At 34.8% G+C, this 25,603-nt stretch overlaps 1 protein-coding gene across 15 annotated transcripts in view; it reads right to left on the reverse strand.

Annotated features, from left to right (window-relative positions):
* Positions 1 to 18,855, reverse strand: part of LOC131162247 (type IV inositol polyphosphate 5-phosphatase 3) — a 47,954-nt gene extending 29,099 nt beyond the window's left edge. For 5 of the 15 annotated variants that reach the window (XR_009138734.1, XR_009138733.1, XM_058118531.1 and 2 more), the window contains exons 1-6: positions 7,652 to 8,117; positions 7,363 to 7,522; positions 7,113 to 7,184; positions 5,703 to 5,775; positions 5,424 to 5,528; positions 4,109 to 4,979 (exon numbers count right to left, since the gene is read on the reverse strand). Coding sequence is in view for 13 of the 15 variants with exons in the window: in XM_058118531.1 (XP_057974514.1) it covers positions 4,109 to 4,979; positions 5,424 to 5,528; positions 5,703 to 5,775; positions 7,113 to 7,184; positions 7,363 to 7,522; positions 7,652 to 7,681 (1,311 nt within the window). In the remaining 2 variants the exon portion in view is untranslated. Of the gene's footprint in view, positions 1 to 4,108; positions 4,980 to 5,423; positions 5,529 to 5,702; positions 5,776 to 7,112; positions 7,229 to 7,362; positions 7,523 to 7,651; positions 8,471 to 18,694 lie in introns of those variants that run through there. The other 10 variants (XM_058118534.1, XM_058118541.1, XM_058118539.1 and 7 more) reach the window with 6 other exon arrangements.
* Between the last annotated feature and the right edge of the window lie 6,748 nt (positions 18,856 to 25,603).

The following is a 25,603-nucleotide window of genomic DNA, read 5'->3' on the forward strand; positions in this document are numbered from 1 at the left end:
AATGATAGCCATTGCTACATGCTACATAAGTTCAATAGACTACTAAGGTCTTTCCCAAAAGTTGACAATTAGCCAACATTGTGCATTACTGAGATGATATAATACTTGAAAGATAAAAGAAGGAACTTTCCCTCCACAAGATGTGCAAGCTAATTACTATAGAATTGAGAAATACATAGTGACTCTTTTATAATTAAAACAAAAAACAAAAAATAAAAGACAAAAAAAAAACAAAAAAAAAAAAAAACCAAAACCAAAACAAAAACAAAACAAATTAGAAATAATAATAATAATAATAATAAATAAAAAAAATTGATTCTTCTTGCAAAATAATCTCATTTCTTTTGCAACCGTATTGTAACACTCATAATATAGGGGATTGGTTATCCTGAAATCAGCCATAGAAAAATAAGCAAAATAGAGGAAATATCAAGAACGAACATTTTTGGAGTCAAAGGCTGTAATTGTTAATCACAGCTAATTGACAGGTTTTGGGCATCTTCTTACACAAAAATGCTTATATGGTCTGAAATAATTTCAGAAATCAGCCAAGGAAAGATGAGTGAAATAAATAAAATGTCAAGAACAACCATTCTAAGAGTTGTTGTAAAGTCAGCGATGGAAAAGACAGGAAGAGAAAAAGATTAGGAGAGGGAAGTCTGGCAGCAGTTTTCTGGAGCATTATGTACAGCTCTAGATCCGCCCTCTTATATATATAAACAATAAAAAAAACATGCAAGACAATCATAACCCCACTCACACAACATAATTATTAAAATAGCATATTTCTCTTATAATAAGAGTCAAAAGGCTGTACTCTTAATCGCAGCTAATTTAAAAATGTTTTGGGCATGCTCTTGCATGAGTATGACCATATGGTAGTGAATAATTTCTTAAGGATATCTTTGACTTGGTAAATGTTCTATTTCCATAAATTTTCAGTGAATTGAACATGCAAGATTTGTTACCCTTTAAATCGGATTAGGTCATCCTCAGGCTTATGATTCCTGCTTTGAATGTTTTCCAAAACTAAAGATGAGACACAAAAATTGAACATATATAAAGTACAATAACTTGGATAAAGTTTATAATTATCTTCAGGATAAAGAGTTGAAAGTTAGAAACATCCCCAAAAAACAGAAGAAAAGGAACTAGGTTTTAAGATGCTCACCTGAGAAAATATAAATTAAAAATTTTTTAGCACTACATCACAAGGGGAAAAAAATATTTCAAAATTTTCAAGTCTTCTTTTTAAAGTTTCAAGTTATGCAAGCTAAAAATCTCATTTGGCAAAATAATATTCACCTACATATACAAAGGAAAGAAAAAGCAAAACAGGGGGAAAAACATATTTGTTAGAACATGGAAACTAAAGAAATTAGTACAACATTTCCATGCACATCGCTTCAAAATCATGAAACAAGAACCATATCATTGTATCTCTAAATAAGTAACTCCGAATTTAAAAAATCTTCACTGACAAATATTTCAGAAAAAAAATTTGAAAAGGCAAAAAAAGAAAAAACTAGTTTGCAATTTATTTATCAAATGTTAAAGAATTCATACGGACAAATGAATCAGAAAATTACATACTAAAAAAATAATTTCATCCATTCAAATGTGAATTCAGATCTGGAATCCTATCCTAAACTTTTCATTATGCTAGTTTCTTTGTACCATAACAAGAATAAATGCTTGAGTTGTATTCATAGCTGTATCAACTTACATTTTCCACCAATCAAACAAATAAATTTCTGGAAAAACAGATTACTAGAGCTTTCAAACTGAAACTGCAGCTTAAATACATCTTTTTTTTAAAAATAATTTGGAACTCTAAATGGATTAAATGCATAAGATAAAAACATTAGTTTTAGCAAATAAGTACACCAAATTTGTGATCTATATATAAGGTAAAAACATACACCGAACTTATGATCCGTAAAAACATAGCAAATAAGTATACCAAATTTATGATCCACATACAAAACACAGTCAACCATCACCCAACCATTACATGAACAGCAAATCAAAAGCTAAGTGTGGCATGGACAATACTTATTTTCACATGGATTAGAAATTAAATGGCAAAGCATATAAATTTATCAGTAAGCCTTCTAAACTCCAAGGATTTTTTTGAGGAATGAACCTCAAAAACCTACAATTTTGTGCTTAACTTGGTAATTATTTAGTTGAACTTTCCTTGAGAAGACACATAAAAAACTACGACATAAATGTAAATAGGTGAACCATAAAAATGAAAACTGAAACTCAACGAGCCCATTATAAAACAAAAGATTATTCATTCTTCCTGAGAACAAATCTCATCCAAAAAATGACCGTCAACAATTTGCACCAATAAAATTTATTTAAAAGAATAATTCCATTCCCAGCAGATGCCACATTATTGCCATATCATTGCACCTTATAATCATCTTGTTATCACATCTGTGGCAACTTTGAAATGGGATACCCCCAAGACCTTTGATCAATATTTTTTTTAAAAGAAAATACTACTCTTGGAACTTCAACTTCTAACATTAATTTAAATATTTTTAGATAAAAAAAATAGAAATTTATGAGAAGATGAGGAAAAGCACAAATGCTAAAGGACAAGATGTCCTCCAACAAATATAATTAAAAAAAAATTACAAAAGAATTGCCCTCGATCCATTTATAAAATAATTCAAGAAACATTATAAAACATCCCAAAAGCCAAGGCCCAAAGAGGAACAAGAAAAATCACTATATCCCCAAGATGTTAGGAATGCATGGCTTGATCTTTAAGGATTTTAGCATTCCTTTTCATCTGCAAAGTCCACAAAATAGCAAGCCAAACATGCTGCCAGAGGATTTTCTCTCACTTAAATTAAATTTATCTTGCAAGTTGCGCCCAATAAGTTATGCTTTTATTTTGAAAGTTTGATCCACTATTTTTATTTTTGGGGTCTTCCCTATGGTTTCAAGTAGAAATTCTGAGATATACAGCATATTGTGTAGAGATCATGCGCAAAGGAATTGTTAAAATTACTTCACTTATAATTGGACCAAATAATCCCACAATTTTTTAGTTTTCTTTTTCATTTTTTATTTTTATTTTTTCCTCTCCCTCTCTTACTTCAAAGAGAAAATTTTTTAAGTGCAACAGGTAAAATTATCTTAAATGCCAAGCACAGCATGGAAATAGTTACTACAACTAAAATGGGAATTCCTCATTCTGTAGTAATTATAGCCTGGTTTTTTTGAATTCCTGGACATCCCTACAACTATTCCTTCTCTTTACTTAAAAAAAAAGTGATATAATAGTAAAAATTAAAATACAGCTATTTTTAAAAATAAAAAATTGGGATCCATGGAACACCACCTAGTGCACGCCCATGGCTATTAGTTATTTATGGTGACATTATTCCTTCATCCAAGTCTGCAGGAAACGGCATTTATGTTTATAGCCTAGCAGCTTGTGCACATTGTGAACAAAGAAATCTGACTTCATCAGTTCTATTAAAAATGCACTGACAATTTGAAAAACTAGCCAGTCATGGGAGAAAGAATTAAAAACTCTAGACAGTGGAGACGGGTTCTAGGCATGTTCTCTAAAACACTAAACTTATTGTGACAAGGGCACAAAATGGGTAGTAAAATTGGTCTTTATTCTTTGCATATTCAGATATGCAAGCTGGAGCATAAACATATTGCAGTCAGCAAATGGCATAACAAGGTAAAAAAGGGAAAGATCCTTTTATACTCTCAAGATGAAAGGATATCAGCACCAAACATACCAACAAAAACAGTCTAGTTGAAAAACACATGGAAATTAAATCATATTGCATTTATTATAATTGGATACTCAAAAAAAGCGTAAATCATTAAGACAGGAAACAAACAATGCCAATCAGAACATCCCAGTTGATAAATATGCAAAAACTAAACCCTATTATTTTTTGAAAGTAATAATATTAAAAGAAAGCATCAGAGAAGTGAACAGTGCATGTATGGAATACACAAAGAAGACATTCTACATGTGCCAATAAATAATACAATTTTTAGTGCTAAAAGCAGGAACCAAGAAGGCATCATTAAAATGCAAGGGAACATTAAGACGAAAACAGACCTTATTTCCGATGTAGCCCATTACACCAACACCAACAGTAGACACTTTTAAGTTCTGTATATGCTGACGCAAGCCTCTTCGAACCCATATGGTAAGGAAAATCCCAACCATCTGCTTGCTAATTATCCTTACAAATGGTGATTTTCTTTTCCGCTTCATGAGGGACTCAAGGTCAAGTTCTGCAAGCAGAGCTATCTCTAATGGCTCTCTTTGATCATCATTTGCAAATGACTTGAAAGAACAATATCTTCTGAAAGATTTGGATGCTTTGAAAGATTTGATTGACGCAAAAGGATTTGGTCTCTCTAAAGCATACTGAGCTCGCAAATTTAATGGAGGCTCTGGCCAGCTCAACCCAATCCTTTCTGTCCCACTACGTGTTTTGGTTAACATGCTTTTGGGTTGGGCAACCGATGCTCCTCCATTTCCTGCATAATTTTCAGTCCTAAGACAATCTAACCTATCTAGCCTCTTTGGAGAAGAACATTGCCTTTGTAAATCCTGTTCTAGGGGCATGCCCAAATTGGGATGACCAGAATAGTCAGAAGCTCCAGAATTTTCAAAGAAGTTTTCACCAGTGATGGGTTTCTCACTAACTTCATCCGAATCATTAAATTCTTCATCTAATGGGTAGACTTCCTCATCTCCCTCACTGTCAGTTTCTAATAGTCTTGCACTTTCTATGTCTGGAGCATCATCAGACGGCTTGAACCTTGATGGAGAAGGAGGATCACTATAGCATTTACACTTAGTCTTCACAGGTTGAACTCTATTCAGCGTTTCGCGAATAATGCTCTCCCATTTTGGGACCGGACGAGTATCTTCAGCACCAAAGACATTCCCAGCATTTAAAGGGACAATCTCCTGAAGTCTATACACAACAGAGTATTTCTCATAATCCTAAAATTGAGTTCCTTGGACATGATTGAAACATTAAAGACTGAAGATGTGTGCAAACCCTTTTGTGGCACTATGTCTCATCAATGTAAAGGTTTTTTGGTTTTTTATTTTCGTTTTAGCAATATGGTCCCAATAACTATTATTTGAGTGCAAAGTGCATATTGACTATGACATAAAAAGTTTTTAAAAAGTAAAGAAAAGAAAAGAAAAGAAAGATACTTTGATATTTGCAGTTTATATGCAAAAATAATGTTTGGAGTAAAGCAGAGAAAAATAGTGAGGAGCATAATAAAATATTTATAACACAGGGATTATCTAAACAAAAATAATTACTTAGCATTAAAGAAAAAAAGTAGGATATTAATCAAAGTGGGAACTGCAAAACAATAATTAAATAAAACTTGCAAGCGCTTACCCAAGCACATAGATGTCAGAAGGCTCGCTGACACCTAACCAATCATCTATATCTAGGTCATCCGGAGGAAGTTTTCCTCCAACATTCCATGTCCCAACACATATCCTAGGAACATTAAAAAAGCATACGGCAGATTAAAAGTAATGAACACCTTAACTTGACAAATCAAAGATACAAGCAATTGCTAAATGAATGAGACCAGCGATCTGTCATTTGCTAAATGAATGAAACTGGTACAGTCAGCTGCTGTTATCAAGATACAAGAGAGAATCAACATACTTGAGCTCCATTGTGTTTATATACTGTGCTCTAAAAGTTTCTGACTTTCGCCTTCTCAACTTTGGAAGAGCATCTGAGGTCCGAATAAAAGAAAGAAAAGCAGGAAAGGGTGAGTTCATGGATTATGTGCATTTGTTGTCTTTTAGGTATGCATATTGTCAAATGAGATAATATGCATTTGATACGAGATAAATTGGGAAGATTCTGACTGAAAATAACAAAAGGCCCACAGTCAAGGGTGCCATAACAATTTCACAGCATTTAAGAACAGATATTACAGCATTCTGAAGATTTGGTTGAGGTTTTCAGCTATAGGATAAGGATTTGTATCTGAACCAGTTGTAGCAGTTTTGCTGGTTAGCTGTGTTGAAGTTTGGAATGGAGCTGCCGTCAAGCTGGTCTGTTTGTTGTTAGATTAGAAGGCTTGTTGATGGCATCCATTTGTTTAAGGGTTAATCTGATGTTGTTTTCAGCTTATGGGAGCTGCAAATCTCCTCAGTTATTGAAACTAAACCAGTTGCAGCAGTGTGAAACCTGCTGGGCGAACTGTTGTTGTTCTTTATGAATTGCTGTGTTGAAGATGGTGTTGTTTTTGCTGTTTGTTGATTGATTAGTCTGGTAGATGGTTCTGAAGATTTTATTTGAGCCAGCTGTTCGGAGTTTGAATCTGAACCAGCTACAGCAGTTTTTCTAGTTAACTGTTTCGTTTGCTTGTAAGGTTGCTGAAGCCTTCTTTTGTTCATTTGTTCTGTAATGTTGTCTAGCTTTTTACCTTTCCCTGCTTGATTGATATATGATCTTAATTCCTATTGAAAAAAAAAAAGGAAAAACAGAACAGATATTACAGAATAAAACTCATTTTCAGCCGGCTCAAAATCAATGATATGGAAAGATTTCATTTTCATGTGGATCCAAATTACTACATGAATAAAACTCTAACTTACAATGACTGTCCATAAAAAATAAGCAAGGTAAAAGGGTGATGAAAAGTGACCCTAATGACAAACATTCAGAAAGGACTACATCCGCCCATTGAAAATTTCTTAAATTAAATAAAGAAGTACCCTTTGTGCTGAAGAACCTAACATTCCTAACTTTTTAAATATGTAATTTTTCTTTTGGTCAATGTTGAAGGAAATGAACCAGCTGCCGACCAGGGGAAATTAATTCAACGATTGCATATCTCAGATATAATTAATAATGTCAAAAGAAAAAAAAAAAAAGTTCAAGATCAGCCTTAGTAGAGTAATCTCACCACCCCCCCCCCCCCCCCCCCCCCCAACAAAATCACAACAAAGGCGGAACATGTTTAAGCTTATAATACTGAAATATGATTAAAAAAAATGAATAAATTTAACTTGATCTCACAAAATTCAGGACCAAAATTTAGGCTCCAATTTGAAACATTACCATTGTGATCAAGCTGACTTTCATCCCCCGTGTTACCCTGAAACCGCGACTGTCTTCCCCATTGACAAAATTCTGCTAAAACCATTTCCCAGTTATGCTCAATTCCAGAAGGGGTTCTTCAAAATGCAAAAACAAAAACTCAAAAACATGAATACCGCATAGGTACACCATCACAGCCGCATAAACCACTAAAATTCAAACTTGAAATAGATAAGACGGAATAGGAATTTGGGGGGCGAGGTGTTCTTACCTTCAGTATCAGAACCAGTATCACAGTCGTCTTCGTCTTCAGTGTCAGCACTGAAATCCGAATCCTTGGCACTGATATTGAGCCATTTCCGCAAGACGATTCTGGGCCAGAAATTCTGTAGGCACGACCAACCCAAACAACAGATTTCAGCGCAACTTCTCTGCAAATTCTCTCGCTTATAGTCAAGAACAAGCAGAAGAAAGGAGGAGAGAGAAAGAAGAAAGACGAAGCACAATATCTACACCTACATAACAGAAATTGGAGCGAGAACAAGAGCGAGAGAGAGTACCTCATGTTTATTCTTTGAGCGGCCCTTCATCTGTGAAGGAAAATCGCAGAGAAAAGCAGCACAATTATCACAATAAAGAAGAACAATGCAGTACGCTCAGCAGATGCAGAGAGAGAGAGAGAGGATTCAGAAGAAGAAGCCAAAAACCAACAACCTGGGCCGCAAAATAACGGTACTGGAGCTAAGGCGGTAAGGCCTACCTTCCTGTCCTGAGAGGAGAATTGAGCCAAAGCTAGCCCAGCTCCGATTTCTGCTTACCATCTTAATTTTAATCTTATTTTTTCATTACTTATTATCTATTCCAATTTCCAATTAATCTACACCGTTGATCACACCGGAGAGTTTAATCACCTACACTCGCCCCTTCGACTCACCCAAATCTCGCGTTGACCATGCCCCCCCTCTCCCCACCAAATCAATCATCATCCCATCCCACGTCATTAACTTTGCCTACGAAATTAATAAATTAATTAAATCGCAATGCCCATTGAACTGATTAAAGTTGAATCGCGCGAGACGCGATTTGGCAATGGATGGGATGAGACGACAATGGACCCGCCGTTTTGGCAACGGATTGTGCAAAAACTCTAGAAGCACACTGGTCCAAAAACAGGGCCAATCACAGTGCAACACGTGTCCTCTTGCGGCGACCAGAGCCACAAGTGCGGTCGCCGGTTAGGCAAGCAGCTCCTTTCCCCACAGCCACAAATCCGCGGAGATCCGATTTTACCAAACTGTCCAGGGCGCTCACTTATTTTATTTAATACTTTAATTAACAATAATTCATGTGATGAGATAAATTGATTAATTTTATGAAGTTATTTATGCCAAATATTATTTTATTTTATTTTTTATATTAGAGATCATAAATACTCCTACAATTATCAATTTTTTTTCTACTAAATTTTTTTTTACAATTTTAAAAATAATTATTCCTTCCTATTTAAAGTTAAAAAATTAAAAAATATATATATATTTATATATATACTATGCTTATGAAATACGAATGTTATGTCTGGTGCACTTGTGAGGAAGAGTGACTTAATTACTGTGGGGGACAATAGAAGGGGTAGGGGTAGAGGTAAACTTAAAATAACTTGAGAGGAGATATTAAATAAGGATTTAATATCCTTGATTGTATAAATTGACGAAAAATTATTCATATAATTGACTTCACTTAGTGGAACTAAAGCTTTTTTTTATTGTTATTTGTTGTTGTTATGTATAATTTGATTCTTTATTTATTTTTATAACTGAACCATACTTTATAATCAAAATCAGAAATAAAATAAATAAATGCACTTCACACCTTTATGAGTTTCATAATTACTCGTAACGATTTTTATTTTTTTGATTACATAGAAACTCCAGCCACCAACGAGCCCTTCGGACTCCCTAGTACGGCACCAACTTACGGATCAGCATCCTCCGCCACCAGGTCTCGCTGATCAGGATAAAGTTCAGATGCGGACACAACTTCTGTGCATCAGTTGGACGTTTGGCCAACTCGACCCTCGAGACATATCTCCATTACCATCCACGGTCCCCGCTGACTCACAGAGAACTCTCACCATCCACGGTCTCTATTGGCTCACAGAGTGAACTCTCATCATCTACGGTCTCCGCTAGCTTACAGAGTAAACTCTCACCATCCACAAGTACCGCTGGTTTTGTGAGTGTATCTATCTAAAATTGAACCCCCGATGCTCCTTTTTACTTGCTGATGTCTTTCTGCCGCGTCATGTCGTGGGGGCAGATTTTTCCTTTTATGTATATACTATGTGAAAATTTTTCTTTCATACTTATCCTAACATTAAAATTTTTGGTACCCAAAAATATAATATACTTAATTATACATATTGAAATACGTAATAAGAGATTAAATTAAGGACACGAACACATGCATACCACATGCATATCTCGTCAAAGATATTTTTCATAATTTTAAATTAGAAGTGTATAATTAATATTAACAAATCAAATAACTCACCTTCTTTTATATATAAGAAATCTGACTTATTATCTTTTCAAAGAAAATTTTATCATATTGTAAACACCAACCCCCATTATTATTCTAATTTGGTATCTTTTAAAAGTTAGAGGAAACATGTATTTGAGTATTACTTTTAATTCAAATTCCTAAAAAGTCCTTATAATTATTTATCTACTTTGCTAAACAAAAGAATAGAGTAGTATAAATAATAATATATTATTATCTTTTACAATTCAAGAACAGCGAAGCACATAGATAGCAGATGTTTACGACCTGCCATGTGGCAGTTTATAAAGAATGTGATCATAAATTATTTTTACTTCAAATTTTTCAATTTATACTTCTTTACTCAAGTGATGATTGCATGATGACAAAATTAGAAAAGCTAACTCATTAAATGCAAGGGTATATATATATATATATATACAAATTGAAGGGTACATGTCTTTCCATGACATCGCCATGAGAATAGGATCATTGTCTTATTAAAGTGAATATATGAGTGGGTTCTTTGATTTGATAATTTTCATGCAAAGGGGCAATTCACAATAATCCACACAGAGACAAATACAGCTCTACCCTCACATGGTATGTACTTGACCCACGACCTAATCCCCAAGTTGATCGTTGGACTTCATCCATCAATCCTCTTCAATTCTGCCAGCTCATTCTAGCAATTTATCTTAAAATGATTTTCATCAAATTTAAGCTTTTTTTTTTTTAAATGGAAATTAAAATTTCATTCTTTGAGAAAAATTAGTCTTTGTATTGTTGCACTTTTTGAATTTTAATAGATAACTACTAACTAATATGTGTTATTATATGTCATTTTTCCTCTTTCTTCTTTCTCTCTCAATTCATGACGGTTCCCAGATGATTTCCATGAGCTCCAAGATGCTAAAGCTAAACCTTCTCATTTTAAAAATGATTTTTGAGAGCTACAGTATGGGAAAATATTACAATTCTCAAGTGGAGAATTCGTCAAGCATTTTCTATCTAATGAAATACATAGTTCCGCCAAACAGCAGTGACTCCGCCCTTGATCTAGTGGCTCACACAGACAAAAATTTGTTGACGATTCTATGTCAAAATGAAGTTAAAGGCCTCAAGATTTTCTCTAAAGAAGGCAATTGGAGGCACATGACTGTTCCTGAGGGATCTTTCATAGTATTTATTGGTGATATGCTTAAGGTATGCATATGTTTTTCTTACCTTCCTTAAAAATATTGCTCTAGAAAAGTATTATGATTAACCAATAGTCTACCTTTTAAAAAAAATTAAAGAACCATTTTTGACGCTTAATAGCAAGCAATCTGATAAGAATCAGAGCAAACGGGCCAAGGGAAAAAGAAATATAGAATCAGAGGAAGAAGAAGAATATAAAAAAATAAAATAAAATAACTCTAGGCAATTATATTTTTACAACAACTTACAACCCCTATTTATACTTGTAATTAGGGAACGATGGAGTAAATACAAAATCAATCCTAAATAAATTTCCACGCTCCTTTCTATAATAAACATACATAGTTTTAGGCTTTTAGCATTGATATTAGCCTTTAAAATTTTTTGAAATTAAATAAGATACTTGGAACAAAATTATATTCTAATTTTTGTAAATTTAAAACTTATGTAAAATATTGAATAAATATTTTGAAATATCAAACTTTTGTATATAATTAATCAGAGAAACAAACATACGCACAATATTTTTATACATAAAATTTAATTTGATGATAAATTATTTTTTTCTTTATTAATAAATTAGTAATAAGAAAATAGTTAGGCCAGGTGAGGCAGTAAGGGTTTAATTGAGTCGAGTCTACTCATGAAGAACTCAGACTTGACTCACTCTCTAGCTCTATTCGAGTTTGAAGGACCTACTCATTTAGGTAAATATCTAATGTTTTTCTCGACTCGAGAAGTCATTTTTGGGGAGAGGAACTATTGGGAATGTGGGTCATATTATGAGTGGAACGCATGTATCGGGGAAAGCACCGTGAAGCGAGGGACCAAAAGATAGATGCAGGGTGCAGTCATTAAAGGCAAATCGTCGATGATTTTAGGGTGTAACCGTCAATAGTTTCAGGCAGTAGCTGCTAGGTGTTTCTTTCTACTCCAAACCGTCGACGGTTTCAGTTGGCGCAAGTAACGGATTTTCAAATCTGAGATTAGTAGATTGGGCTAATCGAAGGGATTTTCTCTAAAGGATTGCTACAAAAGTGTTTTAGATCAACTATAGATCTTTTGTAAGCGTTAGATTGTTGTATAATGATTATTATGTGACCCTAGGAGAGATTAAGCTTCATCATTGATAGTGAAAATAGTTGCTGCTCCCGTGAACATAGGCAAATTGCTAAACTACTTAAATTCTTGTGTTTTGATTGTTGCTTTCATTGAATCTCATTGTTGAGTGATTGCTAGGTTTGTATAGTTCATTATCAAGTGTTTGTTTGCTTGTTCCATTTATTGTTTGAGAGAGTTTGTGTGAGATCTTCTGCTACGCACATTCGGTGTCGACGATTGGTTTCTAAGGGCATATTTTTGAAAACAACAATTAGTATCGAACCCATGTGATTGTTGGTGTGTTGCACAACAATTGGTATCAAAGCTATTGTTTCTCAGTGGTTGGTATTTCTACAAGGTTCGAGGTTGGTAAGTTTGATGGAATGGGGAACTTTGGGCTACGGCAGAGAAGGGTGAAAGACTTGCCGGTGTAGCAAGGGATGGTGAAGTGTCTATACAGTAAGAAGCCGGAAAGCATGGACCACGTTAGTTGGAAGGAGTTTGAGGTGAAAATTGTGTCCACTATCAGGTTATGTCTGGCCGATGACATGTTGTATCATATAATGGACGAGGACTTGTCGGCAGTGGTTTGGCTGAAACTGGAGCGTCAGTACATGTCCAAATCATTAACGAACAAGTTATATGTTAAGAAAAATTCATATTGGCTTAAGACGACAGAGGGTTCGAACTTGACTCAGCACATCAACACATTGAATCAGATCATTAGTGATCTAGGGCGAGTTGATGTGAAGTTCGAGGAGGAGGAAAAAGCGTTTATGCTACTGAATTCTCTACCTATGCTGCCTACATACTAGAATTTGGTTACGACGCTAACTTGGGGGAAAGAAATCCTAGAGTTGGAGGACATCACGAGTGCATTATTGAGGTTCCATCAAAGGAAGAAGGCTAGTGATGAGGGTTCACATGGTGAAGGGCTCGTGGAGAAGGGTAGTCAAGATCGTGGGAGAGGTAAGTCCTGGAGTGGATCGAGTGGTAATAAAAGTTAGTCTAGGAAGAGGAAAGACATTCGTTGTTTTAAGTGCGGGAAACTAGGACACATAAAATCGGAATGTCTGGAGTGGGAGAAAGGGAAGGAAAAAGCTCAAGAGGGTTGTTAAGATCTGCGAATGTAGTAGAAGAAGGGGACTTAGGTAGTGATTGAGAGATGCTTTCTGTTTCATCAGGTTTAGAACACCTCATGGGTTCTTTGATCTTAGAATCGGGATGTTTTTTTCACATAATGCCCAATAGAGCCCGATTCACCACTTACAGATTGGTGAGTCTTGGTTTTGTTCTAATAGGAAATGATGCGGTCTACAAAGTTATTGGAATGGGGGATATCAGGAGCAACATGTATGATAGTGTGGTAAGGACGTTGTGTGGGGCAAGGCATGTACATGATCTACGAAAGAACGTGATATCATTAGGTGCTTCAAATTGTAACAAGTATAGTTACAAGTTTGAAGGCTGGACGATGATGGTGTGATGACGTACTGATATTGTAGGTGAAGCTGCAACTGAGAGTTCTGAGTTAGATAATACCATGTTGGGTAACTTAACCACACACAAAACGGAGGGTATTCTCAACTACATTGTTATGGATGTTTGGGGACTGGTGAGGACAGTATCACATGTTGGACATGGGTACTTCATGAGGTTATCATGAAAGGTCTGGGGGTATCTCATGCGAAACAAGTTGGAATTGTTTGTCAGGTGTAACTTGTGTCTGAGGTGGAGTACCAAATCGGGAGAAAGTTCCTCAGGTCAGATATTGGTGTTGAGTATGGTCGTGCTCAAGGAGTTTTGTGAGTAGGGCATGGTGTATGTAGGGCTTGCAAGTGACTTTTCGGGGAAGTCATCGAGTATGGAGTGTTTCTCGATTAATCGATTGCCAAAGGTTTCACTAGTTGGGAGAGTTGCATGAGAGGTTTGGATAGGCTATGCGGTAGACTTATCTTGTTTGAGAGAGTTTGAAAGTCTAGTCATGCACGTTTCTAGCGAGGTGGGATCTAGGTTTGGTGTGATCTCTAGACAGTGCATCTTTCTAGTATAAAAAAAATGAGTTCAAACTGGGTGATCTAATGGAAAATAGGGTAGCGATTGGTGGAGATATGGTTTTAGGTGTTAAAACCATTGGACAACGTACTCAGTTAGATAAAGAGAAATAGGTGCCAGGAAACTGCAATAGCAGTAATGAGCATGTTGTGCATGTGGAGTTGGAGACTCAGGGAAGAAGTGCAGGGAGTACTAACTCAGGATACTTGCAGTATCACAAGATAAATTGGAGCAGAAAAGAGATTGTGATGTAGGTGGAGTTTCAGACTCAGGGCAAAGATAACATTGGTTATAATGCAGGAATTCAAACTCGAGAGACTAGTAGGATCCCAACAGGCTCAGAGGCACTATCAGGCCACCGCCCAGGCATGATCTGATGTCTTAGGCAGCCATTACTACTAGGAAGGATCCTACTACCTTTCAGGAGCTAATGCACGGCTAGGAGAAGGGTATGTGGATAGGTGTCATGGTGATAAAGATGGAGTTACTGTATAAGAATTAGACGAGTGGGTTGGCGGTGCTCCAAAAGGGGGGGGGGGGGGAGAGATAGGCTACAAGTGGTCGGGTATTCTGTGGTTTTATGTGAGTGACATGTTGATTGCTGGAAAGGTTCCAACTGAGATAAATCAGTCGGGGACTCTATTGAGAAAGGAAGTTGACATGAAGGTTTTGAGCGCTACTAAGAGTGTTCTTGTGTTGGAGATTCGTAAGGTTAAAGTTATAGGGAGATTGAGATTATCTCGGGGTGACTTTGTAGTCATAGCTATGGGAAGATTGATGTTATCTTAAGGCGGTTGTATGGACAAAAGCTACATAGAGATTGTGGTTATCTCAAGGTGGTTTTGGGGATCATGTGTTGGTGAGGTTTAGCATAGTTAATGTTAAACCAATCACCGGTACACCATTGACGAATCTAAGTAAACAGTCTATCGTTTAGTACTCAAGGACGGTCGGTGATGTTCAGGTCGGGTCAAAGGTTTCTTATACCAGTGCATTTGGGTACTTGAGCGAGCAACATAGTGATTCGTCAGTTGTGAAGTTCGCAGATGAAGACTGCACAGGGGATTTGGAAGACAAGAGGCTTGCAACAGGGTATGTTGTGGGAATACCTAATTGTTGGAAGTTCAGAGTACAGTCTTAGGGTGCACTGGTTACAACTAGATCAGAGTTCTTGGCAGAGGCAAAGGCTACCAAGGTAGCATTGTGGTTCAAAGGATTATTCAAGGAGTTGGGTGTTCAGTTAAGTGGAGTCCTGTTACCACGGTCAAGTTCAAGCGTGGCTTAGCCTTGGTTTACGTATTTAGGTGTTAGAGGGGAGGCGGATCCCAATCTACTGGCTTGGGTGGAGCAGCAGGGATTATGCTTTCGGATTTCTCCTAAGTGGTGAATATTCGCCAAGGTAGTGATTGTTGAGAATGTGGCTCATATTCTGAGTGGAACGCATGTACCAGGGAAAGCACCGTGAAGCGAGGGACCAAAAGAGAGATGCAGGGTACAACCATTGAAGGCAAACCGTCGACGGTTTAGGGTGCAACCGTCGATGGTTTCAAGCAGTAGCTACGAGGTGTTTCTTTTTGCTCCAAATTGTCGACAGTTTCAGTTGACGCAAGTAACAGATTTTCTCCAAGAGATTGCTACAAAAGTGTTTTAGATCAACTATAGGTCTTTTGTACGCATTAGATTGTTATATAATGATTATTATGTAACCCTAGAAGAGATTAAACTTCAAGTAAGCTTTAAAACTTGTAAGTTTCATCATTGATAGTGAAAATAATTGTTGCTCTCGTGGACATTTACTTGTTCCATTGATTGTTTAAGAGAGTTTGTGTGAGATCTTCCGCTGCGTACATTCGGCGTCGACGATTGGTTTCTAAGGGCTAATTATTGAGAACAACATTCGGTATCAGGTTTCGAGTGATTGTTGGCGTATTGCCCAATAGAAACTATGCGTTTTTGGGATCTATGTGCTCCTTGATTAGAACCTCTAAAGGGGTCCCAATAATTTGGACTTGAGTAAACTAAAAAAAGACATACAACCTTGGCAAGAACGTCGTTCTGCGGAATATGTGACTCAAGTTCAAGTTCTAAAGCACTACTTGCAAACTTAATTAAGTCTAATTAGACTTTTTTTAAAATTTTGTTATTTATATATTATATAAGTCATATCATATATATTCTATACATATATTTAATATAATATATACCTTACATATATTTATACATCTACTCCATATTAATCTATAATTAAATCGAGACTAATTGAGTTGAGATCAAAATTTTGAACCCAAATAAAGTTTTGAATTCAATATTTCAAAATTAAGTTGAGTTTAAGTAATCATTGTGCTAACTTGATCCACTCTTCTAAAAAGGAGGCGAATAGATATATCACATATGACCAAAACTACTTTGAAATTTAAAAAATATGAAAAATAAAATAAAATAAAAGAATCTAATTTTTAATGTTTTATCATCAAGAAAATTAAAATATATATATATATATATATATATTATCAAATCAATGAACAAAACATTGATTTTATACACCATTCATGTTTTAATTTTCTTTAATTTTTAATCATATTAAAATAAATTTTTATTTTTAATATTATTTAATACAAAATATACAATAAAAAATAAATTTCCTTCCATTTTTCTTTTCTTTCTCTTCCTCTACCAAAGAAAAAAGTGATGGTTCGTAAACCCTCAGGATGTGGTTCAGGTGGTAGTGCGGGCTGTGGGAGTGCCTTTCACGAGGTCAGGTGTTCAAACCCTCTCGGACTCGTTTCCACCCCTAGATTCCTGAATTTACCCTCCCTTTGGAGTTATGGGGTCAACTTCAAGGGGCGCAGGATTAGTCACGTGGACCGTAAAACGGATGCGTGGATACTCAATGCATATTCAAAAAAAAAAAAAAAGTGATGGTTCGTAGTTATGAACAGGAGGCTAACAATGAGAAAAATGTGGGACCATATTTGGTAAGTGTGGGGTGGTCAGTGGCAGTCACCGTCACGGCATCTGGGTCGGGGCTACGCCCAACTAGGTCCACGACCACATAATTTCACGCCCAGTGAATTTTGTTGGCGTAGCCCTGTCCAAGGGAAGGAGCTAGAATAAAAAAAGCGTTCAATATCATGTGAAAACGTCCCAAAGCTGGAGGGTATAGTAAAGTCTAGAGGCTGTAAAGTTAAAACCCATTATTCAAACTCTTATCTTAATCCACATTAATTTTATGCATCTTTAATTTTAAAGTTTTGTAAAGAATCACTTTTAAAAATTTAAAGAATTTCCCAATAAAAATTTTAAAACCTTTAAAAAGGTGAACACAATTTTTGAAATCGCTCAAAACGTTTTTACTTTTTATCCAACCTCAAAGATATGAGACTTGTATCTTCTACCCTAAATTATATATATTTATGTGCAAGTATGTGCACGTATATTTTAAGTTTGAATGGAATCTTAATAATTATAACCAAGTAAGAGCATAAATGGAACATAGCATTTAGCTAAGATTTATCCAAGTAATGATTTATTAATAAAATAATAATAATAATAATTATTATTATTATGCTACTGTTAAAATTACGTTATACCTCTCACACTCGTGTCTTTGCTCCATTGGGAAAATTGTATTTTAAAACAGAGAAAAAATTTAAAATGTTTTATAGAAACTAATTAGTATTTTTTGAAGAGTGCTCTAAGACACAGTTTAGAAAATAGTTTTGAAAACAGTTAATAAAACACAAATTTTGTGTATTCTAAAAAGCCAAAAATTTTAAATACAAAATTACATTATGTTTTTTGGATACTTGTAGAAACAATTAATGGCAAAGGAATCATTAGACTGCAGGATTCAATTGCCCATCTCGTTTGGACATGGCTCTAACTCGGCGAAATAAAAAGATAAACAGAGCTGCAAGGAGGAGCAAAACAGAAAGGAAAATAGGGAGACTATACAAGATTTGCTCAACAATTTTGCCAGTTAAAAGCATCTTCTCAGTTTTAAATGACAACTTCAAATCCATTTTCCGGCCAACCAAACAACTTCAAGAATCTATACATACATATATATATATATATATTTGTGAATTAAGTTAAAAGCATCTTCTCAGTTTTATTAACTAACAACTTCAAATCCATTTTCCGGCTAACCAAACAACTTCAAGAATCTATATATATTGTGAATGAAGTTAAAAGCATCTTCTCAGTTTTAACTAACAACTTCAAATCCATTTTCCGGCCAACCAAACAACTTCAAAAATCAATAAATATAAATATATATATTTCCTTTGTCTTTTGCCTTCTTGAGTTTTTGTTTCCCTTTTTTTTTTTCTTGAAAGAGTACAAAAGGAAAAGGTTCCAGTAAATAAATCAGATGAATGAAAAATAAATAAATAACCAGAAAAACATGTTGAGAGAGGTGGGGAGAAGGAAAAAAATTACTCCACTTAATTATTCAACAACACGATTCAACTTCTAGCTACTTCATAAAAACAACACCAACAAACACAAAAAGACACGCCTATCCATCTCATATCGTATCTAAAATTATCAAAGCACAACAATGTTGGAGTACCGTGGGGTAGATCTGAATACAAAATTTGGAAAATGAAAAGTTTAAAAAGCACAACGATCAATCAAAACCCAAACACGCGCGCGCGCGCGCACAGAAATTAAAATAATAAAAAGGTATTACCTGCAAAGAAGCATACCTTGTGCGGTTGTGCAGAGTGACAAGCAGTCTCCACTGTCCAGGTGAGCTGCCGCTGCCGCCGCCGGTGCTGCTACTTTCTCTTTCTTTTTTCCTTTCCTGGCTGTGTCAGAAGAGATGCCTTTCTCGGCTGCCCACACCCACATTAAACATTTATACGATTATACTTCCCGTTCGTCCTTTCCTGCTTTATTTATAGCCTCTACACTCCAATTTTCTTCTGCCATGTGGCGCCTAAGCTCCTCGGCCCCTTTTTATTTTGGATTTTTTGTTGTTTTTAAAAAGGAGGAATCCTATTCGCACAGCGCAGTGATGGAATCTGCTTCACGGGGACCAGTGGAGCTGCGACAAGTGTCAGCTAAAATTCGACATTGCAAGACAGCCGGAACTGAATCCACTCCGCTGTTGCAGTGTAATGGTCCCTTGTAGATAAACACATGAAGTGTAAAGTTTTTTATTAAAAAAAAAAAACACACATTCACGGATATAGACAAAATGAGCAAATAGACACAATTGTATTTAACCGAACTTTGAAAAGTCGATTGGATATTAAAAAAAAATTACAAAACAACATGTCAAGGGATGGAACGGGACGGAACGGCTAACCGGCAATGCGCCAGTGCAAAAAACAAAACAAAACAAAAAGAGCTGAAAAGGGAAAATCAACTTTCAAAAAGTCGTTTTGCCCACATGTCCCCATGCAATGCCCTTGCTGTTGACAACACGAAAAACAGAGCACAAAAATTAAAAATAAAAAAAAATTGAAAAGGGTAAATTGACTTTCCAAAATTCGATTTTCCTTGCAACCAACACTGACAGAACTAAAAAAAATAAAAATGAAAAGTTGAAAACCAACTTTTGGAAAGTCGATTTTCAACTACGTGAACTTAATACCTCAGTCACCCCTTCTTCACTTGTGAATTGGCACCCTTTCCAATCCTTTCCAAGTTCCCAAGCTTCCTCCCCGAGACATAGCATGCTTCCCCCCTCCCCCCATGCTTGCTCCCCATCTCCCAACCCTTATATATAGTGCGCAAATGTTTTGCATGGCTTCCCATATGCTCATCTAAAACATTTCTCCTCCACACTCCCCGCCACATTCATGAATTTTAGTTTTGGCTTTCATTTTAGATATCCATTATATTTAATATTTAGACATGGAGTTTGGTCCAACCGATTCTTTCGTCTTGACATTAGGGACCCTGCATCCCTCTTGCAGTGTTGAGTATTCTTACACGGTCCAACATCTTGAATTAAAGATTTAAGATTACTGAGAGTCTGAGAATTGAGATACCGATATGCTGAAAGAATTGGTAGGGTCCCCATAAAGCACAAAACGGGGTCTGATGTGTTTAGTTGGAAGTTTTCCATAAATGAAAATTTTCAACCGCTTTGGCTTGGAAGGTGATAAGAATTAAATGAGAGCAATGCTTATGGATGAAGTGGGTCTGACATAAACTACTTCCTAAGAAAGTATCGTTGTGTATGTGGAAAGTCATGTTTCAATGTCTTCTTGTAGATGAGAGAGCACGGAAACTGGGGGTTGATATGGTCTCATGTTGCAACTACTGCGTGAATAAAAAAGAGGAATCTCTCAATCATATTCTGAGTACGAGATCCATCGCAAGTATGGTATGGAAGAAAGCAATGTGTTTCTTGGGAATTCTAAATTTTGATACCTAACCATGGACAATGAAAATTAGTACATAGTTCAGATGTGCCAAAAAATCAACCCAAAAATGCACGATTATTATTTTATTACTTATTATAATTTCTTGGAGACTATGACTCAAACGGTATAAACCCCGCATGAAAGATAAGTATGAGTTGAGGAATGTAGTTTGATTATATGTGATGTTTTGCCTCGCAAAAATTGCAGAAGGCATGAATCGTTCTTTGCCCTCTATAGATAAAAATTTATTGGAAGAGTTTCAGGTGAAAACGAAAACACTGAAACTTAGAACTCCTCAAAAAGTAGTTTGGGAAAAGCCTCTAGTAGATTAGTTGAAATTAAATATTGATGGCTCTTATACAAGAAATCTAGGTTCTTGTAATGTTGGTGGTGGTGGTATCATCCACGACTCATCGGGTAATATTAAGACTGATTTCTTTGAAAAATTTGAGCTAGGTACAAACAATGGAGCGGAGTTGTGGACAGTAGTGTTCAATTCTGTAAAGAGTTGGGATATCAGAATATTTGTATTGAAAGAGGCTCGAAATTGGTGGTGGGATGACTCACATATGGAATTTGTTTCTCCTGGTACTTATGAGATTTTTGGAAATTATTAGAGAAGTTACAAGGTCTTCAATTCTCTATAAAGCACCAATTTAGAGAAGGTAATGAGGTGACAGATTTCTTGGCTCGTCAAGGCGAGAGAGGCAATGCGAAGAGATATTTTGTAGGTGATATGTTATCAAGTAAAATGGAACATTTTCCCATATTGTACATTAATACTTCCTGTTCCTCCTTTCCTGCTTTATTTATAGTCTCTACACTAGACCTGACAAAGCGGATTAGGTTTTATAATCCGTAGTAGATAAGGCGGATTATCAAGTGAAGAAATTATAATTTATATTTGACTCGTTTAAGTTGCGGATTAGGCGTTTTCGAGTCGGATAATTCATGATGGATGGGCGGATAAACCACCGTTATCAAATATAATTTTGTTAATAATTTATTTTGTGTCATAATAATTTAAATTGTATATGACAACTTGCGATTAGTTTGTATATTAACTTTTATAATAATTATATCAATCATTCAACCGTTTATACTAATTAACAACTCCTGATTCATGTAAGTAAAACTGTAAGCATTAAAAACTAATTGTTCATCAAGCCGTCGATAGTTACATTTGTCCGCTGTAGATTCAAATGACGAAAATTCGAGACAAATTATCACAACAAAAAATAAGAAGCGTCAAAGATCTAAAGTCAATTGTTTGAATATCATATATGCTAACAAATCAAAGCCTATTGATTCAAAAGGAGCTTATAAGTCAACAATGCAGATTTTATTTAAATCATGAGATTTATGATATCTTATTTATTACTACCTATATCGTGTAATCGTATTTAAATACCTTTACTTGTATCCTCTCTAAAGCACATAGTGTTCACGACTTAATTATTTAAATAAAAATATTATTATTCTTTAAAAAAAAATATTTGAGTGGGTTGGCCAATATCTACTGATAAACTCGACTGACCCGTTTAGAAGGTGTATATAAAAATGAAAAATTATATTTCACTCATTTAACAAACGATTGATTATAAGTTAGTTAAAACAGGTCGGATGCAAGTCAAATTAACGAATTTTTGTTCATTTTATCATGCCTCACTACACTCGCCTGCGACTGCCTAAGCTCCTTGGCTCTTTTTTATTTTGGATTTTTCCTTGTTTAAAAAAGGGAGCTGGCACAGCACAGTGATGGAATCTTCTGCACGGAGGCCGGTGAGAATGGGAAATGAATCCACTGTTGGTTGACAATCCATCCGCAGCCGTCGGTTGTGGATGAACTTTTGAGGCGTAAATAGGCAGAAAAGTTGTTTATTTATTTATTTATTTTGAAGAATCCTTGGGAAATATATGGAGATTAGCTGGTCGATTTGATTGGGGTCATTTTCAAGTTTTAGTGCCACGTGGAGCACATTGGTGTGGGGCGATGTTGGACTAGAACGGCAGTCAACGGTCTACCCAGTGGACGGCCCAGATGTCATTGGTCATGCCTTGCGGCGTTCTCACTGTGGGAAACACTCCATGTAGGCCGTTTCATATCAAAAGTTTTGAAACAATTAAAATATGTTTTTTTTTTCTTAGTAACAAATAAGTAAATAAATTTATAAAATAATTTAGATAAAAAAATATTGATCTATTCTAAGCATTGGTAAAAAATAAAAAATATATCTTAAGATTTAGGCTACTGAAATTGTTACTTTCCTACCAAATTTGGTATGAATTAATAAATATGTATACTAGAAATAGCACTAAGTAATTCAAGAGCACTTTGTAATAAATCAAACCTATTTTTTTTATAAAACTATTTTTAATAAGATCTTTATTATATAATCAAATTTTAAAATTCAAAATAATAAATTAAATAATTTTTAATATTACCAACTTAACCTAATGATTTCTTTTATAAAAAATGATAAAAAGATATTGACTCCATGAAGTTTTACAAAAAAAAAATGACATGTAATTTAGGTTTCAAAAATGTTACAAACCTCTGATAAGATTTACTAAAAAGATGGAAATCTTCGCCAAAAAAATTTACCTTATTATAAAACATAAGAAGAAATTTATATGTATATATATTTGACAAATCTCTATTTTGGTTTTAAAGTTCTTAAAATCTCATGTGAAGTTTCATGTATCCACGTGGCATAAAAGTGTGGTTAATTGCTGTCCAACCAAAGAGGTGCTTCTGCTAGCCCTCGAGCAATGACTCAGGTGGCAAGGGCGGGTTTGGGATGGACCACTTGTTGGTTTAAGTCCCAGATTCGATTCCTGCCCCAACAAGCAAATCCTGTATGTACTCTTGTCTAGTGAGAGGGGCCTTGTTGCATGGGTGTAGGAATAATTTGAGTACCATGTGTCGCCACCAGAGTGTGCCAAAGTATGACCGGTCAACGGAAGTGTTAGCTGGAGTGTCAATTGGATGTGTCGAAAAAGCCTGGACACCCGACGTAAAAAAAATAAAATAAAATAAAAAATTAGGTGCTTCTGATGTACAGAACAAATATGAAGAGATGCCTTTTACAATTATACCCTTCTCATCATTCATAAATCATAAACGTTACTGTCAAAGGCTGATCTAAATATCATAGCAGCCTAGGAGAGTAGGAGTTATTGACTTTTTGCCGCCAACCATTTGTACAAACATTTTATGCGATTGAAATGTGGCAATTCAATTTTTTATTATTTTCTTTTATGTCATAATAGTCACATCTCCGTATCAAATTAAGATTAATATATATATTAAAAATTAATTCTGATTTATGAACAAGTAATTTGACATTTATTAACTATAATTTATGACCAAAAATCTTCAAAATTGGGCTTGAGTTCGTATATTACGGACTTTGTTATTCAATTTATCTAATTAAATGGGACTTAATGCAATTTTATATCACATTTTTTTAATTTATTAATATATATTAATATAATTTTATATAGCATTTTATTTTAATTAACTATAATTTATGACCAAAAATCTTCAAAATTGTGCAGATTTTGTTATTCAATACATCTAATTAAAACGGATTTAATGTAATTTTATATTATATTTTATTTTAATTTATAAATATATATTAATGTAATTTTATGTTATATTTTATTTTAATTTATAAATATATATTTGATATCTGAATTTCAAGTTTTCAAAAACACAATGAAATTTTTCAAAAATCTTAAACAAGGTTTTATTTATTTATTTATTTATTTATTTTTCATATCGTCATTTCCTTTGTCAATCATGATTTATTTCAGATGAAGCTAAAAAAATAAAGTAACTAAAAATGCTTTTATTCACCAACAAACCTTGCTAATTAAGGGAGGTTGATGGAGGCAAAGGCAAAAGCATAAAACATTTTGAATTAATTGATTTGGATTTGTATTAGATTTGGGCAAAATGTAGTATACAATTATATTAAAATTTATCGAAATTCATTCAAATCTAAATTTAAGATCCGAAATTCATGCTTCCAAATTTAGAGTTATAGTTAGTTTTTACTTCATAGACATATAAGTAATGTTGACTTTTTGAACTCGATCCCTATCTTGATACTGACAAAACACTTATATCTCATGTGTGTATTTAGTGCATGAGCAGGTTTATAAATCAGCACGCACACAAATGAGAGGTACAATGGAAGCCATGAGAATCCAAAAGCTTACTTCACCTGTTATAGTCCATGAAGAATCAGAGGAGTAAAGAAGAAGAAGACATTTGTTATTTTTTTTTTGTAATTGCATTTAGTTTAGATTTGGTCTGTAATAATGTATTCATGCATGATGGGAATAAAAGTTCAAACACAAGACCATAGCCTGACCTTAAGTCCCAAAACCTTTCATGGAAAACCATTTAACTAAAGTGTTATACTTATACACAAAGGGTTGAAAATTTTAAGGTCAATTTCACGGCAAAACCTTAGGTCTTCACTAACCTCGGTCAACCGAACCCTTTACGCTTTAACTAGCTCAGTCGATCGACCATGCCTTGAGGGCAAAATTATAATTTTGTTCAAGCACAGTCGACAGACCATAGCGTGAAGGGAATAAAATACACAGGCTTGGTCAATTGGTCAATTTTTCTCTTGAAATGCCTCAGCTGACCAAACTTATGAAGGTTTGGAAATTGCCTTTAGCTCAGCCAATCGACTCCTTACTCAGCCGACTGAACTTAACAAAAATTTGAAAAATACGCAAGGGCTAGCCGACCAATGCTTCACACAGCCGACCGAACCTCTCGAAAGGTTAAGTTTTTGCTTTAAGACAGTCGACTGACCCGTTCCCCAATCAACCGAACCTCTCAAGTTTGGGCATTTTTTTAGTGCTAAAACGGGTTTATTTTTTAATTAACAAATTTAATAATTCCCTCCGTCTCCCTAACAGTTATTTTTTTGAAAATTCTATATATAGCCCATTCTAAAGCATAATTAGTAACTTGATTAGTAAAAAAACTCTTTGAAAATATTTTGTCCTATTTCTTATACTCCCACATATACAAGCTTACACTATTTCTCTTTCTCATTATTCTTTTGCAAAATCTTCATAGAAAGAGAGCATTAAGTTCATCCTTCTTCACTTGCATTTTCATTGCAACTTGAAGATTGATTGAACATTCATTCTTGTGGGCATATTTCATATCATTCAAAAGCTTTTACTCTCACTCATCCATCTGTTTTG

The sequence above is a fragment of the Malania oleifera genome, chromosome 8, assembly GCF_029873635.1.
Source record: "Malania oleifera isolate guangnan ecotype guangnan chromosome 8, ASM2987363v1, whole genome shotgun sequence".
NCBI lineage: Eukaryota > Viridiplantae > Streptophyta > Magnoliopsida > Santalales > Ximeniaceae > Malania > Malania oleifera.